This window comes from Henckelia pumila, chromosome 2 (genome assembly GCF_033568475.1).
Source record: "Henckelia pumila isolate YLH828 chromosome 2, ASM3356847v2, whole genome shotgun sequence".
Taxonomy (NCBI): domain Eukaryota; kingdom Viridiplantae; phylum Streptophyta; class Magnoliopsida; order Lamiales; family Gesneriaceae; genus Henckelia; species Henckelia pumila.
This window is the reverse complement of record NC_133121.1, coordinates 115,066,493-115,084,895: the sequence shown is the minus strand read 5'-3', so window position 1 is coordinate 115,084,895 and position 18,403 is coordinate 115,066,493. Positions and strand designations below refer to the sequence as shown.

The window sequence follows — 18,403 nt, the reverse complement described above, 5'->3', positions numbered from 1 at the left end:
CTTCTGAGATGTGTCATAGCAGTGAAGCAGAGAAAATGGAGATGTCTCGAGTACCGTATGCATCAGCAGTGGGAAGTTTAATGTTCGCCATGATTTGTACAAGACCAGACATTGCACAAGCAGTGGGAGCAGTCAGTCGGTATATGGCGAATCTTGGACAAGAGCATTGGAGCAAGGTTAAGAGGATCCTTAGATACATTAAGGGTACCTCGAATGCTGCATTATGTTTTGGAGGATCAGATTTTACACTCAGGGGCTATGTGGATTCAGATTACGCAGGTGATCCAGATAAGAGAAAATCTACTACTGGTTATGTGTTTACAGTTGCAGGAGGTGCAGTCAGCTAGATTTCAAAACTGCAAACAGTTGTGGCATTATCTACAACGGAAGCAGAATACATGGCAGCTACTCAAGCTTGCAAAGAGGCAATATGGATTAAAAGGTTATTGGAGGAGCTTGGGCACAAACAAAAAAAGATTCCTCTGTTTTGTGACAGTCAAAGTGCCTTGCACATTGCAAGGAATCCAGACTTTCATTCCAGGACTAAACACATTGGAATACAATTTCACTTTGTACGAGAAGTAGTAGAGGAAGGAAATGTGGATATGCAGAAGATCCATACGAAGGATAACATTGCTGATATTCTGACCAAGCCAGTGAGTACAGAGAAGTTTTAGTGGTGCAGATCCTCAAGTGGCCTAGCAGGAACGTAAGCAGCGGGAATGACAAGATTGAAAGGATGTGTGGAGATGTGTTTGATTCTCAATCAAATCTTCAAGTGGGAGAAATGTTGGCAAATGACATTAAATGTATGCTTAAAATTGAAGACATGTGGCAGAGGAAAAAGTCAAGCGGTACAAGTGTCAAGGTGGAATGATGATTCAGGCACACTTGTGCGTACAAAAAAGAAGGAAAATTCTCATTTATAACCGAGAGATTGCACCTATAAATAGGTGCATTCTCTTGGAATGAAGTATCATCCCATCTTCAGTTCTTTTTTCTAGTTCTAAATAGCATTCAATACTTTTGAGTGTGTTTTTATATATATTTGTGAGATAGGTTTTCTCCTGTATTAAGAGAGTGAGTGTCTATTTGAAAATACAGAGAGAGGTTGTAATTCTCCAAATATTATAGTGGAATCTTTTGGTCTTGCCCGTGATTTTTACCATAATAATTTTTAGGGGTTTTCCACGTAAATCTTGGTGTCTATTATTCTTCAATTTCCATAGTTTCTATCTCGTAATGCTGTACCTGTGACCAACATACACTTCATATATTATTCATATTTAATGCATTCAAAAAATAGTTGCACAATTTTTAAGATGTAGTTAACCGATGTATATTGGTAAAAAAAAATGTAAAAAATTATTACTAAATATGATGTATGTCTATATATTTTAGACAAACAAAAAAAGAAAATAGCTCGTAGACAAAAAGAGTAAATGTTACGCACTTTTGTAATTAATATTAATAGTACTAATAAATAATAATTATATTATTATAACAACAACAACAATAAATCTTTTTCACTGTTTTTTTTATTTTTTTGAAACAACGAAAACACCACCCCAAGAAAAGGAAAAATATCCGCAGATCTTTGCCGCCCCCAATTACCTTGATCTCATCTTGATCTCCCTCTCTATGACGTGAATGTGAATATATATATATATAAATATATATATATATAAATATAATTGGAGAATAATTCTCTCTCTAAGGCATTTCGAACAATTTCATCTTTTCTTTTTCCTGTATATACTGTCTGGAAAAGAATTGTACAGATTTTCTCCATCCAATCTCAAAAGCCCCGAAAAGTTAAAAAGCAAAATAATTACCCAGTGATTTTTTATTTTGAGAAAAACTTGATCTTTCTATCGACTTTTATTCCTTTCACCAGCTCTGCGTGCCGTTCTCCCTTCCTTTAAACCTTCTCTTTTTTTCCCGAATTTTCTCTTTCTATAGGCACCCTTTGTTCTTCGTTGCTTTTCGTAGATTTGCCAAGGAAGAGAGTCGGACGATCTTTTGAAGGTTCGGTGATTGCCGTATCTGAAAATGTTTTTTTAGATCTAGTTTGCTGAATTTTAACATGGGGTTTTTTCTTAGCTTTGATTATTTGTTACTCGTTTGATTTAATTTTTGTGATCTGAGCTATTATAGGTTATTTTGAAGATGTTTTCATGCGCTAGTTTGCTTCATCATCAGAGAAATATCTGAAAAGATGCGACCTTCCGATGATATTGGTTGCATCATGCTGAGCTATCAATTTTCCTTTGTTGCTGTATTTTTGTTTGCCATTTATCCAAGTTTAATTATGTGCATAGATTGTCGTGGAGATTATCCCTTCTCTTAATCACCAAAGGGTCTGGAAAGGTGGGCCTTTCTAATACGTGTTCAGTTCAGTTTAATTTAGTTTTTCCTAATAATTCAGATAAAAAAATATATTATAAATTGCACCAATTTATTCATTCGGTTGTTAAGATGTTCTGAAAATTTTTTAACGTTGATTCTTTATTATGGGTATCAACCATCAACTGTTGTGGTTCCTTAATTGCCTAGAGTTTGATGTTTTAGTACACAATTCTGGCCTACGATATGTAACTGAAGACCAATATTTAAGTACTTTCCGGGGAGCACTTGGCAGACCTATCGGTACAAAGGCATGGGAACCGAGCAGGAGAGAGCAAGCTCTTGTGAAAATGTAGAGGGAGAGTTAGGAGCTTAATAATCAAAGAGCGCCCTTTCTTTTACTATGAACGTCCTTTCTGGAATGCCTTGTGTTTGTTCTGCATGGTTTGAACTGCTTGCCTCAAGTATATATATATATATATTTTTAATCTTTGGTCATAGTAGATAATGGGCACAAACTTCATCTTCATTACATTCTCAAAATAGCCGGTTATAAGGAAATGGGCTACCCATATACATGGGAAACTACATGCAGTTTATCTCATGGATGTTTATGGCACTAAAGTAAATTTACTAATTTGGCCTCGGTTATAGGTTCTCATTATGACATGCTGGAGTCCATTATTTGTCTTTGCTGGCTGTTTACGATGATATACTTTGAAATTTTCTATTGGAGCCTGTGTGAATTAACTTTTTATGCCAAGGCTGTGTATTTGATTGTTCTTTTGGACGATTACACATGGGCTATTGGTAGCATTGTCTCAACCCATGTTGATGTTGGAGACTGGATTTCCTTTTTAACTTTTCGAAAGGTGTTTCTATCAGTGGAGAAGCATGATGGAGTCACATTAGTATAATAATATTCCACACCAATATTGTTGTCGCACTGATATTTGATTTCCATGTTGTTGGAAGGTCTCCAATGAAAAAAGCAACTGAGAAGTTTTACAAAAATTGCAACACGAAAGTGTGAACTTTACTTTTTGATTTGGCATGTGGCCACTTGTGGGCATCAATAGCATCTAAAGATTTATTTTGGGAATTGATATCTAAGTCAAAGCTTCTCATTCTCTCAAATAATTAATAGAATGATGGTAAAGAAAATAATTTGGCCACCAAAATTCTAAAACCTGATTGTTCTTGCTCTGAATCATGCATCTTAACCATAAATTTTTTTCCAAGGATAAATTTTGAATTTTACAGGAATCGCCAGACAATGGATGATACTAAAATGCATGACCTTTTCTGAAGCCAGCAACTTAGGTTTAGCCTCGCAGTCATTATTTTTTCACATATTTTGCTGTCGTCAAGGGAAATGATTATTCAGAAAGATGAATTATATATTTTCTATGTTTCATAAGGAGTGATGTGATGGTGAAAAATTGCTCTAGCCTTCACACTGTTGCACTTGAATGTGAAATATACCGACTAGCAAAATATTTTTGTCCTGGTATATTCGTTCTGGTTTTGTGGAATGGTCTCTATATGTTGCTCTTTCATTTGCTTTTCCTAATCTTTTGGGTGGGATGGATCCTTCTTCTATTTCCTGTAGACGAGATATGATGAATGCTTCATAAATAACTGTTGAACCTGAATTTAAGAAAATATTTGTTGTTTTTACCATGTTACCTCACATTGTTCCTTTTATTACCTTTTTTTCAGCTGTTTGGTTTTTGGAAGTGAGATAGAGTTGTCTGGATCTTGAAAAAGTGGGTTGTATATTGTATGATGTCTGGCTCAGCAAAAGCTCTTGAACCGGCATTCCAGGGAGCTGGTCAAAGATTGTATCCTTCTCACTAGAACATACTGAATCACCTAAGCAATTGTGTTATTATGCCCATATCACTTCCAATTTAAAAAAAGAAAAAGAAGCCCACATCGTTTGCCCAAAAATTGCATATTTAATGTCTTGTATAAATTTACTTTCCTGCTTCTCAGTTTGAAGTTTCTTTTTTCTTGTTAAACTTAATACTTTTATAGAGGGACCGAGATCTGGAGGATTGAGAACTTCCAACCAGTTCCTTTGCCTAAATCAGATCATGGTAAATTCTACAATGGTGACTCTTACATTGTCCTGCAGGTACTTGGAGATTTCCTCTACTTTGTAATTATAATAGAATCTTCTAAATTTTCCATTTAGAGGTGTTGATTTATAAGAAGGAAAATAGGTACTATGTTTTGAACTTATTGTTCTCGAACTATTTATTAATGTAGACAAGTCCTGGTAAAGGTGGTGCTTATCTTCATGACATACATTTTTGGCTCGGAAAGGACACTAGCCAGGTTCCCCTTGTTCCTCTTCTTGCTTGTGGAAGCAATTTCATGGTATCATATATGTAAATTGAATTTCTATATTATCTTAGGATGAAGCTGGAACTGCAGCTATCAAAGCTGTTGAACTTGATGCAGTTCTTGGAGGTCGTGCTGTGCAGTACAGAGAACTACAAGGGCATGAGTCTGATAAATTCTTGTCATATTTCAAGCCATGCATCATACCACTGGAAGGCGGTGTTGCACCTGGATTCAAGAAACCTGAAGAAGAAGAATTTGAAATACGGTTGTATATCTGTAGAGGAAAACGAGTAGCAAGATTGAAGCAGGTAGCCGAGCATAAGAACACTATGGTATTCTTGGAATGTCCACAAATTATAATAACTATTTCACATGTCATATAGGTCCCATTCTCTCGTTCCTCACTCAATCATGACGACGTTTTTATTCTCGACTCTAAAGACAAGATATATCAATTCAATGGTGCGAACTCGAATATTCAGGAACGGGCCAAAGCATTAGAAGTGATTCAGTTTTTGAAGGACAAGTATCATGAAGGGAAGTGTGATGTGGCAATTGTCGGTATGAACACTTCTAACATTGTCAGGGTTATAAGTTCCTGCGTTGATGTTTGATGTTGTGCAATTGTATATGTTTGTCTCTAACTGTTATTCTCCAGATGATGGAAAATTACAAGCTGAATCAGATTCTGGTGAATTCTGGGTTCTCTTTGGTGGGTTTGCTCCAATTGGTAAAAAGGTTTCTACTGAGGACGATATTATTCCCGAGACGACTTCTCCACAGCTATATAGGTAATTGTTTTCATGTCGTTTTATGTTTGGCCTCTGCAGTAACAGCATGCATCTATGTCGATATCAGTCCATGTCTCGCTAGTCCTCGATTTTACTTTCTTTTTTGCCAAGGACTGGGGGAGGGAATTCGGTGTGCAAGGTAATTACCTGCGTTTTATAGGTATATATCATTCCACACTATCGGAAATTTGAATCCATTTGCTTGCAGCTGAAGATGTTATGTGTTGATTGTTTAGGATAAATTTTACCAGAAGAGTTTAGATCTTGGATTAAGGTTATGACGACTTTTTAAGTTTCACCTGCACATGGAACGTGCTAAAAGAAAACCTCTGCGGGATATAATGCGATTGAATTTTTGTTATAAGCTAACTTGCTTCATTCTTGAAATGGCTTCTTTTTTTGTTTTGAGTAACACACTTCATCTCTAATGAGTTGGTACAAGTGGGTGATTTTATTAAATTTGTCACAGTTGACGGAACACCTACTTGTGTCCTTGCCTTTCTTTGCAGCGTTGTTGATGGTCAACTTAAGGGTGTAGACGGTGAACTTTCCAAGTCAATTCTGGAAAATAACAAATGCTATCTGTTGGATTGTGGTGCTGAAGTGTTTGTTTGGGTTGGTCGTGTAACTCAAGTTGATGAGAGGAAGACCGCAATTCAAGTGGCAGAGGTTAGAATCTTTAATCTATGTTTCTATACTCCATGATTCATATAGGTTTCATGGACGAAATGATGTTCCAGGATTTTTTGGCTAGCCAAAATCGACCAAAATCAACACAAACATACCGACTTATCCAAGGTCATGAGACACATTCATTCAAGTCCAAATTTGATTCGTGGCCCTTAGGATCAGCACTTCCTGTAGCTGAGGAGGGAAGAGGAAAAGTAGCTGGTATGTATGATGTCATGTATTAGACATTTACTGAGAATGTCCGCTAAATTGTGAAATACTATGCAATTTGTGTAGCTTTGTTGAAGCAACAAGGTGCTGCCATGAAGGGAACAAGTAAGAGTGCTCCGGTAAACGAGGATGTCCATCCATTGCTTGAAGGAGGTGGAAAGATAGAGGTCCATGTCTTGTCTTAGGTTTTCTGTTGATCTGGTATTTGCTTTGTATATTAGATGTTCTGAGACCAAATTGGTTGAATTTTCATCATTATATGCCTCCAGGTTTGGCACATCAATGGCAGTGCTAAAATTTTTATGCCCAATGAAGACATCGGTAAGTTTTACAGTGGGGATTGCTATATTGTGCTCTACACATACCATTCTTCTGAACGAAAGGAAGATTATTACTTATGCTGTTGGATTGGAAAAGACAGCACTGAGGTACCGACCGCTGTTGGGGAGCTACACATTGAATACGACTATTCCTAATAGGAAATCATCATTAATTTAAACATGCTCTTAGCAAGCCTAATGATTCAATCACCAATAAAACTTGGGTTTTGATATTCAGGGAGATCGAAAGCAGACTGCTAAATTGTCCAGCACGATGTATAACTCACTGAAGGGGAAACCAGTGCAGGTATTAAAGCACCTCATCATTTCCTCATTGGACAATGCAGGGTACAAACCTAATCATGCACTTATCCAGGGTCGAATATTTCAAGGGAAAGAGCCGCCTCAGTTTGTTGCTATATTTCAACCTATGGTGATCCTTAAGGTATTTCAATACTTATCGGGAAAGAAATAAAATATACGATCCGAAGATAGTGAGAGTGAAATTTTCCCTGATTATTGCTACTCATTTCACTAGGGTGGAATGAGCTCTGCCTACAAGAACTATATTGCTGACAAAGGTTTGAATGATGAAACATACACTACCGATGGTGTTGCTCTCTTCCGCATATCGGGAACTTCTCTGCATAACAACACAGTCATTCAAGTTGAAGCTGTGTGTTCATCAACTTCTTAGCCCTTAATGCTGTTAAACTTATGGCATTTCTTTGTTTACATGTTCCCTAGAGTTCTATAACCTAATGTTTGAAATCGGTTACAACTGTGTCAATTTAAATCGAATTCTGTTTTCTTCTTAGGTTGCAACATCGTTGAATTCGAATGAATGTTTTCTGCTGCAATCTGGATCTTCACTTTTCAGTTGGCATGGCAGTCAAAGCACCTTTGAGCAGCAACAGTTCACAGCCAAAGTTGCAGAATTTCTGAAGGTATACAAAAGCAGAAACAGTCGGTTTTATCTTTGGCTTCTTCTTGAAAATTGAACTGCAGCATACAACTACACCATCCGGCTTGGACAACCGAACCAAGCGAGATAATAAGAATGCCATCAAAGTAGTGCAGAAGGCTTCTTTATCCATGTGAAATCAAACTGTGACGCCTAAAAAAAATCAAACTGTGAAATTCGAACATCTATCTAATATATGCTGTTCTTTGATTTGAGAATCGTTTTGAGTTTTGATTAAAGGAATTCAAGTTTGACTTTCCTAATATCCTCTTACATGGTATCTCTTTATCTGTTTTTGACATTTTAAAAAAATCATGGCCGACTACGTTATCTAATTCTCAGACTGACCCTTTGTATTGGGCTGCATTTGTTGCAAATAAAAAACCTATTTGTCTTGGGGTATCTTGTTACTTATGGCTGGAGCATCTTCTACTTTTCTGAGTAACAATTTGGGAATTTATTTTACACAATTTTTGTTATCTCAGCCGGGATCAGCTGTCAAACACACTAAAGAAGGGACAGAGAGCTCATCCTTTTGGTTTGCTGTGGGAGGAAAACAAAGTTATACCAGCAAAAAAGTAACTCCTGATGTTGTGAGAGATCCCCACTTGTATGCCTTGTCTTCTAACAAGGGTAGAGAACTCTTCTATGCTGTGAATAAGTATTTTGTTTTCTCTTGTAACTGAGTTTTCTTGTGCTGAAATCTTGAGTACTAACTTTTGGCTTGTTTTTCCTCACATTTTTTATGATGTGCATGCTTCCATGTGGACTTCCAGGAAAGTTTGAGGTATATACTGAAAGTAAATTTTTGTTTTCAAGTGTGCTGCAAACTATTCATGATTAGTAGATGCATGCTTTGCTTTTATTATTTTGTATGCCAGGTTGAAGAAGTATACAACTTCTCTCAAGATGACCTTTTAACAGAGGATATATTAATACTTGATACACATGCTGAAGTGTTTGTTTGGGTCGGTCAGTCAGTGGACCCCAAAGAGAAGCAAAATGCATTTGAAATGGGACAGGTGCCGGATATCTCGATTTCCAATTGCTAGAATGTTTAATCTATTTGTGCTCTATTGACATCTGATCATTATGCAGAAATATATTGAGATGGCTTCTTCATTGGAAGGGTTGTCGCCGTATGTTCCACTTTACAGAGTTGTGGAAGGAAATGAGCCATGTTTCTTCACCTCATTTTTTTCGTGGGATCCTGCAAAAGCTAGTGTATGTCACATCTATTCAGTTGCATTGTATGTATGTCCTTGTTTATGAGATGATTATTGCACATTTATTTTGAAACAAGCGATTCCTACATCTCTGATGGATATTATCTCATGTTGAGTTCATTGATAGGGAGAAATGGTGCTAGTTTTAACACAGTTGAAGTATTTATTCTTTCTTTTAGAGAAGTTGGCTAGTCTATTACCTGAGTTATATACTTCCAGGACAACGGGGTTATAAATTACCTGATTTTCTTCTGGAATTAGTAGGTAACAATGTAATGAGATAGGGATGTGCTTGGAAATTTTTTTTTTCTTTTTTGTGGCTGTGAGGCAGTGGCATTCTTATCTCATCTCAGTTTCTCATGTAGACGTGAATGATTATGTGACATTCCTATGTAACAAATGCTAGATGTTCTTTTCGCTGAACAGGCACATGGAAACTCGTTCCAAAAGAAGATCATGCTCCTCTTTGGTGCTGGTCATGCTGCGGCGGTATACTTTATATAAAATTTACTTTAGCTCGAGTTTTTCTCTTGTTCTGTTCTGTGCTCATCGTACGTTTAAAATCAGGAGAAACCCAATGGTTCAAATCAAGGTGGAGGTGGACCAACTCAAAGAGCTTCTGCTTTAGCTGCATTGAACTCTGCATTTAAATCAACTTCATCTCCAAAAGCTAGTTCAGCCTCAAGGCCGGGAGGTATTGGTCAAGGATCACAAAGAGCAGCTGCTGTTGCTGCTTTGTCATCCGTTCTGACTGCTGAAACGAAGAAATCCCCTGATGTCTCTCCTGCCCGCCCCAGTAGAAGTCCGCCTGTGGAAGCCAGCCGGCGTGGTATTATGACAATACCCTGTCCCCTCCCCTTCCCCATTCCCCCATATAATGGTGAAATCCCCTGAAACTTTGGATCAAAATACTTGGCATGACACGTAATTTCTTGAGTTACCAATAATAAAATGTGGGCAGCATCAATTGTCTCCGATGATGTTGACTACTGTCTGTGTGGCAAATGAATAAAAACGTGGTTCACTGTTCTACGGTTTCAAATATTTGAGTTCTGTGTTTATCATTAGCTTTTGGTAAAGCCGTAGATACTAAGACCTAGATAAACCATGTTATGGCTAAAGGTGTTTTGTCATGCCCTTTGCCTATGGGTATGGAAACAGGGTATGCTGCCGATAACTGATGTGTTGGGTTCTGTTAGCAACGCCATGCATCTGTCTTTAATACCGCGAGAATGAAAATATTTGAATAAAATTGCGAAAGAAGTTCATTGATGCAACTTATAAAATCAACACAAACTTGTCCCGCCATCAAGGTGGTGGCTAATCCACGGTTGTCGTATCTTCTCTAAGCCAACTTTAATTAGTTTTTTTGACCCAAATTGTGACTACTCTTGCAGTTTCATTGAGAATTGAAGACTCTGCAGAGACCGAGGATTGTAAAGAAGTTTTGGAAGTCAAGGAAACTGAGCCCATCATAGAGTCTAATGGAGGGGAATCAGGGTCAAAACCAGATGCCGATCAGGATGAGAATACATCTGAAACTAGTCAAAGTACATTTAGTTATGAACGGTTGAAGGCTAAATCTGACGATCCTGTGATGGGTATTGATTATAAGCGGAGAGAGGTTTGTTTCTTGGAACTTTTCCAATTTTAGTTGATTATTAGGCAGTCGACTTCTGTCGTCCCCGAAGTTAATGGTTGATGGCACTTTAGTTTCTGAAGTAGCAATACGTGTTCCTTAAAAGATGGGATACTCTCACAGCCCTTGAAACTATATTGAACAATACAATAAATTCTAATAATATTAACATGTACAGGCTTATCTTTCTGACGGGGAATTCCAATCCGTGTTTGAAATGACAAAAGATGCATTCTGCAAATTACCCAAATGGAAGCAAGACATGCTGAAAAGGAAAGTGGATCTCTTCTAGGATTCGACCAGCCCCGAAATGAAATGCTTTTTCCCCCCAACTCGCCTCATATGTTTGTTTTGTTTGGCTTCTATACTTCCAGAGCAACCTACTTTTATTGGTCAATCTGCGTGGATCGTGATTCTGAATTTTCACCATCTGCCTTGATAATGTTGGTATCTTTTTCCCAGAAAAAATGCAAACTATCAAGGTTCCATGGTGTGTAGAGGAAGATGAAATTTTTTGATTTGGTTGGTATGTATTTGTTGATTTGTGAATCTTGAAAATTGTCGTGTTTCATCATCTATATCTGCAATAGGAGGGTGTAAATGTGTTAATGAATTCAATGATATTTTGGTGTAATGGTGAATGTCTTTGGAGTTTTTTATGGTTTGATCTTTTCTGTACATTTTTTTTTTAAATGGTGAATCTTGTCACCCTTGCAATCGTGTTGCATCTCCCAGTTTCGTGATGGATGGATATGCAATATGGATCCATTATTTGTTATTGTGATAATTAATGAAAGAAACTTAAATGATATAATAAGTAATTCCTGTGCGCGATCACTCAGTTACAAATATATTTTCAAGTTTTAAGTATATATCAGCACAAGTGTAACGTTTTTTTTTTTACTATTTAATTTATATTGAAATAGAAATAATATTGTAATTAACAACATTAATGAGAAATCTTATTGCAAATAAAATTATAAAAATTGATAAAAGATTATACTACATTATGATAAAATGAAATCGGAAAAATTAATATGGAATTATATCACAAATATATCTAATTCTAATATTTATATTTATATTTATCTAAATGAAAACAGGATTTTGAATTGTTTAATTATTTTGGTGTATTTTAGATATTTATTGAATTTTGGATTACGTCAACATGCATTTATATTCCCAACAATAAATAAATATCATTAACGGAGATCGTGAGTAAGTACTAAGTAGAAAGATGTTTGGATGAAAATATTCTATATATATTTATATTTTATTTTTGGGAGCAATATTTCTATTTTATTTAAAGAAAAATAAAACTAAAATTAAATTAAATTAGTACGTAAATTAAATTCATCTCAGAAGAAATGCTATTAAGGTGATTTGTTTGAGAAATTGGGGCATTTCTCTTCCTTCCTCCTCTTCTTGTCCCAATTGAGTTGCTTTGCTTTGCCCCAGCCTGCCAGCCATGTCTGACACCTACTGTACAGACTGCAAGCGAAATACAGAGGTGGTCTTTGATCACGCCGCAGGGGACACCGTCTGCTCCGAATGCGGCCTTGTACTCGAATCCCGCTCCATCGACGAGTCATCCGAGTGGCGCACCTTCGCCGATGAGTCCGGTGATCACGATCCCAATCGTGTCGGTGGACCAGTTAACCCCTTCTTGGCCGACGCTGCTCTTTCTACCGTCATTTCTCGGAGTGCTAATGGTTCCAATGCGGATTCATCTCTGGCCCGCTTGCAGAATCGGGGTGGGGATCCTGACCGGGCTATTGTCCTGGCCTTCAAGACTATTTCTAGCATGGCTGATAGGTGAGCTTAATCTTTTTTGTTTGTTGAATATTTTGTGAACTAGCTCCCTGTTGTTATGATGGTACTTGTCGCCCGGTTAGGACTCCTAGGGAGATAAAGATTGGAGCTTTGATGCGATCTTGTTCCTGAGAGGTTGATGTTGGCTGTGATTTGAGATTGAATTTTATCACTTATTGCCGCACATTGGTTAGGATTGTTTGCGGGGTTAGTTGTTGAGGGTTTTGGTTGTATGTTGAAATTTTTATGGTGTCAGATTTAGTTTATTGGTGGACATCAATATTTTCATTTATGTTGATTGTTTTTGGGACTGAATACATGTTGAATGATTCTTGTGAGAACGTTGTTTTGTATGATATATTTTCCTGTACATTATGAAGATTTGAATGTGACTGTATTTCGTCAAATTCTATTGGCACGTAGTTAATCCCCAGCGAATCATTGCTCTTATTCTGGTCGCAGTGTTAGTGTGTTAGAATCTTAGTTGTTGGCGTTTTGGTATGTGGTGGTTTAATGCACCTATATCATAGGGAGTTAGGGACAAAGATGAGCAGTGCTAAACTGCTGCCGAATATTAAAGGTATCATACTAGAAACAGGGATAAATGATTAGTTAGATAAACAAGTGTCTTTGAGCATTCTGAAATTAACTTGAGCTCTATTGATGACATGATTTTTGTTTTTTCATATGGGCGATCGATGGTGGGTTGGAACATTTGTTATTTAAAAAGAAGGATATGATGCATTTATGGTTAATTTAGATTTATTTTGTTTTCATCAATCATGGGATAAGTTGATAGGATTTCTATACACACATTTAACACCAGATGTTTTCCCTCTGTACAGGTTGAGTCTTGTAACGACAATTAAGGTATGTTTGTTACTTCGATTTTGTTTTGTCAAATTTTACGTAAAAATATATACTCTCCATTCATTTGGAATTTGTTTGTCATACTTCATGCATTTCTCTTTTTCACTTTAATTTCCCTTTTAAGTTGCTATTTTTTATGTATCCGCTCTGAGGATAACAGAAACTCGCTGTAAATTTTAACACCATGTGGCGCCCTGTCCTGACCGGAATTTTGGAACTGCAAAAATGAATGGCCCACTGACCATTCCTGATCAAAAGGTTCTTTTCGAATTTGAGCGTGAACAATGATCTGAACTGGATTTCTTATTTCAAATTTTCTAAAAAATACTTTTTGAGTATATAATTAAGCTTACTGGATGAGAACTAATGAATGAACAAACTAACTTTACTAAGTTCTCTCAAGTGAGGAATCGGTTGTGACATAATCTCTGAAAAATAACAGAACAGACAAATAACTCTTTAAGTAAAATTTGAGTTTAGTACATCTCTGAACCAATAACTTATTTTAAATTTTGAAAATAATACTTCTAACTTCACCTAGCTTTTTTTATTTATTCCTGTCAAATCACGTCTTACCCTTCCGACTTATTGAATACTCTTCTCCAGAGCTCCTGATTAGTCCAAATTTCTCACCTTATTTAAATACTATAAAATAGTACTATGTATTGACACAAATATCAAATGAAATTCAATGAAAAATATATATATATAATATAATATTTTTTGCGAAATAATCCTAACTGAACAAACAATGATACTTATATCGTCATGGCGACCCAACATGTTATTTCACGAGTAATCCTAACATCTTAAGATCAAACGACGGAGTTGCCGCCACTCAATGAAATCCCGGGAATCCTATTTTTTTAGGAGTAAGAAGTCCTCTTTAGTCAATCTTTACATAAATATTCATCTCGATATTTATCGTTGGTAGGGTGTGATGGAAAATCCTCATTATTCGCCATGGGCCGCACTCATGCATTTACTATATCTTGTTGCTTACGAGTCATATGTAGATACAAATCATAGAATTGGTCCACCGTCCCAAGTCCAGAACAAGGATTAGGGCTCCAAATGTTATTGTCACATACTTGTTTCAATTTATATAGGTGCCACAACACTTCAAATTTTAAAGTTAATTCAAAATACAACTAATATTAATAATTCTCTTAAATTTTTTTAGAAACTCTCTACTGATCTTCGTATCACTTTTCAGTGTTCATCATAAAATACACTTTTTAAAAATTTTTACAACCATGATGTAAAAGTTCGCTTAAAAAATATTTTTATAAATGCTCACCTTTAACCTACTGATGACCGACTACGAACCTTCAGATCCTATCCACATGTAGGTCGGGTGTTACTGCGTTCCGGTCTGACTTTCTCAATTCAGATAATGATTAGCTCTGACAGCTTTTAAATCATTTCTCATCAAAATAGCCCCTCATCCGGGTGCTAATTTTGTGACATCGCGACATGTAGAAATTCCAGGTGGTAACTTTGTGATATAGTGACACATAAAAATTCACATATTCCTAGGCTGGTTAGCTTGGTCAACACTTGAAATTTGTAAGCGCTTCCACACATTCTCTATTGTGCTTTTCTTTGAAGGACCGGGCGAGTGAACTATATAAAAGGTTGGAGGATCAGAAGTGTACAAGAGGAAGAAATTTAGAGGCTTTAGTGGCTGGCTGCATTTATATTGCCTGTCGGCAGGAAGGCAAGCCACGCACAGTAAAAGGTGCCCCCCTTAACCATGATAATTGTATTTTACTTTAATGTAGTTTGTGAAGGCCTCTGAATCTATGAGTCTCAACTAGAAATTTGCTCAATGGTTGCTGGAGGAGCTACAAAGAAAGAAATTGGAAGAGCAAAAGAATTTATTGTGAAACAGCTAAAGGTTGAAATGGGCGAATCAATGGAGATGGGCACCATACATGCAGGAGATTATCTGGTAAGTGTGCCTCATGTTTAAATTACTAAATTAGGTCACAACAAGAGCAATTTGATCTATGCTTGCCAATTCCAAGCCTTTCCTCTGTGCTTTCTTTCGTAAATATTCTTCTGGTTTTGAGGGTTATCTCACTTTTCCACGCCTTCCAATGTCGCAGAGGCGCTTTTGTTCAAATCTTGGTATGAGTAACGAAGAGGTCAAAGCTGTTCAAGAAACTGTCCAGAAGTCAGGGGACTATGATATAAGGCATACTCTTACTCTTCTTGAAACCTTTATGATATTTTCCGTGAAATAGTCTTGTTTTATGTTGTGTAAGTTTGTTTCATTCGTTGTATGGTACCACGTTACCTTCACTTTTTGGAAAGGAGATCAATGTTTTTAATTTTCTCAACTGTCTCAAATGCTTCGGGCTTATGTATGCTAATTTTGTAGCTATCCCTTAGCAAGTTAGGAAAATTTAGCTTTTGCCAAAAGCATGATTACGGTCCATCCTTTGTTGTACCTTAAATGTAAGATCTACTTGAAAATGATATGCAAAATTTTTAGTTATATATTTCACTAATGACGATGAAATGCCGGACGAGATTGTGTGTGTGTTTTGCCCAATTGATAGGAAACTGCTCCGTTTAGTTGCATTACCTGTTCATAACTCAAAAGATCTATGCCAACAGTATGCTTCTTATCTTTCAGGAGGAGCCCTATTTCGATTGCTGCTGCGATCATTTTTATGATAACCCAGCTCTCAGATTCAAAGAAACCCTTGAGAGGTTCAAGCATTTTCCATCTTTTTTATTCCTTCCATTTAAATTTATGGTAATTGACGTTGTACATTGCTAACCTACTGTCTATCTTGTCTTCCTATTTACTTTCGTATTTATCTGCTGGACGCCCTTGAAAGGGGCTATCACATGTGCGATGGTGAAAAGTTTTGTTTCTAACCATCGTGCAATATTTTATGGAGTCAGGAGGACTGATATTCCCATTTGTGCTGGATGGACTGGTTTCAACTCCGTGTTTTTAAATATATCAGGCTATCAAAGGTTATATTTTTTGTTGATTGAACTTTGAATGGCATTTTTGCAGATATATCAATCGCTACTACCGTTGCAGAAGGGACGATAAAGAATTCTTACAGGGATCTGTACCCCCATGCGGCCAAGATAATACCAGAGTGGTATGCAAAGGAAAGGGATGTTAAGAACCTTTCCATTCCTAAGGCCTAACTGAGTGGGTCTTGATTGTGATAATTTGTATTGGATAGGGTATTTTTAAGTTTATCTAGGTGGAAGACACAAAGTACATTGTTACTCAATTTTAAATTTTTGTTCAAAATTTTCACCTTTGATGTTCAATGTACTAAAATCCAAAAGACTAGATGACATAATTTAATAGATGACATTGGGGAATGATAATCTTGTGGTCAAACTCAAATAATTTAACAGTAAAACATTTATCTTGGAAGCAGTTGTATGCAAGTATTGATGCATGATATTTGAATTCATGAGAGGTTGAATCTTAAATACATGGAAGAAAAAGGACAGTATTACATGGAGGTCATGTTCCATTGTTGATGTGCTAATTGCTATCAAGATTGCACAGTAAAACCGGTTGATATGATGATTTAGAACATGGAGAGCGAGGCTAGTATTGGGTAAATCGATCATGCAGTGGGGTACATGAAAATTGGGCAATTCAACCATTGACCCAACCGTGAGGTATTTACATCCGACGTAACATGTATTTTCTCTCTTCTAGACCTACAAATTCTCTGGGTCCTCGTGCGCAGTCCTTCAAAAAGTTTGTTTCTTCTTCTTCCTTCGGATTTGGGGGAGTGATGCGATTTGTAGGGAAGGGTCAGTGTGACCATTGTGGCAAGAATCACCCAACCGATAAATGCCGGAAAGCTGTAGGAGCTTGTTTTCTTTGCGGGGAGACTGGTCATATTAAGAGAAATTGTCCACTAGCTGGGGGAGTAGGCTCTGGTTCTGGTTCCCAGACTACTGTTCAGCAGAAGCCACAAGGGCAATCAGCTGGAGGTTCTAATCTTCGACCTCGCACTTCGAGTCAAGTGTTTGCTCTGAGGCATGATCAGGCAGTGAAGGAGAATGAGAGAGTGATAGCGGATACGTTTTTTTTATATGAATATCTGTTTTTGTACTTATTGATACTAATGCATCTCATTCCTTCATATCTGCACGTTTTGTTAAGCAATATAAGTTGCCCTACATCACCCTAGACGTAGTATTTTCTGTTTATACACCGACGGGTCAGACCGCATTGACAACGCGTCTAGTGTTAGGATGTCCTTTGGAATTTGAAAAACATATTCTGACCGCGAATCTCATGATCTTGTCTATGGAGGATTTTGATTGCATATTGGGAATAGATGTGATGACCACGTACCGAGCTTCATTGGACTGTTACCAGAAACTGGTGCGATTTCATCCAGTTAGGGATGATAGCTGGTTTTTCTATGGTGAGGGAGTGCGACCTCCGATGTCGTTAGTGTCAGCTCTGAGAGTCTATCATGCTCTGGAAACTGGTAGAGAAGTATACCTCATCTATGCGATTGATTTGTCCACTTAGAGTGTTGGTATAAAATATCTGTCAGTTGTGAATGAATTCCTTGAAGTTTTTTCCTGACGAGATTCCTGATTTTCCTCCTGTTCGAAAAGTGGAATTTGGCATTGAACTAGTGTCAGGAACTTCACCTATTTCACGGGCTCCGTATCGTCTGGCTCCGTCAGAGATGCGTGAATTGAAAAATCAGTTGCAAGATCTCTTGGAAAAAGGATACATTCGGCCTAGTGTATCTCCATGGGGCGCTCCTATCCTTTTTGTGAAGAATAAAGATGGGTCAATGCGACTATGTATTGACTACCGACAATTGAATCGCATGACCATCAAGAATAAGTATCCTTTACCTCGAATTAATGATTTATTTGATCAGTTGCAGGGTACTTCAGTTTACTCAAAGATTGATTTGAGATCTGGTTATCATCAAATGCGAGTGAGAGATCAAGATATAGCCAAGACTGCATTCAGGACCAAATATGGGCGTTATGAGTTTTTAGGAATGCCATTCAGATTGACTAATGCCCGACTATATTTATGGATTTGATGAATAGAGTATTTTGAGAATTTCTAGACAAGTTCGTGGTCGTATTCATTGATGACATCCTGGTGTATTCACGTGATATGAATGAGCATGTCTATCATTTGAGGCTTG

General features: G+C 37.0%; 2 protein-coding genes across 2 annotated transcripts; both read left to right on the top strand.

The window, feature by feature from the left end:
- The first annotated feature begins 1,713 nt into the window (after positions 1–1,713).
- LOC140885550 (villin-3-like) lies at positions 1,714–11,197 on the top strand. The gene is made up of 23 exons (XM_073292530.1): positions 1,714–2,028; positions 4,069–4,190; positions 4,387–4,486; positions 4,621–4,689; positions 4,770–5,006; positions 5,082–5,259; positions 5,357–5,489; positions 5,999–6,158; positions 6,230–6,380; positions 6,456–6,556; positions 6,659–6,817; positions 6,948–7,016; positions 7,086–7,154; positions 7,248–7,385; positions 7,528–7,656; positions 8,159–8,306; positions 8,450–8,460; positions 8,555–8,695; positions 8,772–8,897; positions 9,326–9,388; positions 9,467–9,728; positions 10,297–10,523; positions 10,717–11,197. The coding sequence occupies exons 2-23, from the start codon at positions 4,132–4,134 to the stop codon at positions 10,828–10,830; spliced, it is 2,844 nt and encodes a 947-aa protein (XP_073148631.1). The 5' UTR covers positions 1,714–2,028; positions 4,069–4,131; the 3' UTR covers positions 10,831–11,197.
- Positions 11,198–11,920: 723 nt separating this feature from the next.
- On the top strand, positions 11,921–16,526 carry LOC140879991 (transcription initiation factor IIB-2-like). Its single transcript, XM_073284014.1, has 7 exons — positions 11,921–12,353; positions 13,196–13,220; positions 14,832–14,961; positions 15,041–15,174; positions 15,332–15,420; positions 15,865–15,941; positions 16,258–16,526. The coding sequence occupies exons 1-7, from the start codon at positions 12,007–12,009 to the stop codon at positions 16,395–16,397; spliced, it is 942 nt and encodes a 313-aa protein (XP_073140115.1). The 5' UTR covers positions 11,921–12,006; the 3' UTR covers positions 16,398–16,526.
- The last annotated feature ends 1,877 nt before the right edge of the window (positions 16,527–18,403 follow it).

What these genes read in the sequence shown, in the direction of transcription:
- LOC140879991 (XM_073284014.1), top strand. Translation starts at nt 12,007, where the DNA reads ATGTCTGACACCTACTGTACAGACTGCAAGCGAAATACAGAGGTGGTC. An exon ending in CAAGCCACGCACAGTAAAAG is followed by an intron (nt 14,962 to 15,040) that starts GTGCCCCCCTTA and finishes AGTCTCAACTAG; the next exon opens with AAATTTGCTCAATGGTTGCT. An exon ending in TACATGCAGGAGATTATCTG is followed by an intron (nt 15,175 to 15,331) that starts GTAAGTGTGCCT and finishes CCAATGTCGCAG; the next exon opens with AGGCGCTTTTGTTCAAATCT.
- LOC140885550 (XM_073292530.1), top strand. Translation starts at nt 4,132, where the DNA reads ATGATGTCTGGCTCAGCAAAAGCTCTTGAACCGGCATTCCAGGGAGCT. An exon ending in GTGTGATGTGGCAATTGTCG is followed by an intron (nt 5,260 to 5,356) that starts GTATGAACACTT and finishes GTTATTCTCCAG; the next exon opens with ATGATGGAAAATTACAAGCT. An exon ending in ACTTCTCCACAGCTATATAG is followed by an intron (nt 5,490 to 5,998) that starts GTAATTGTTTTC and finishes CTTTCTTTGCAG; the next exon opens with CGTTGTTGATGGTCAACTTA.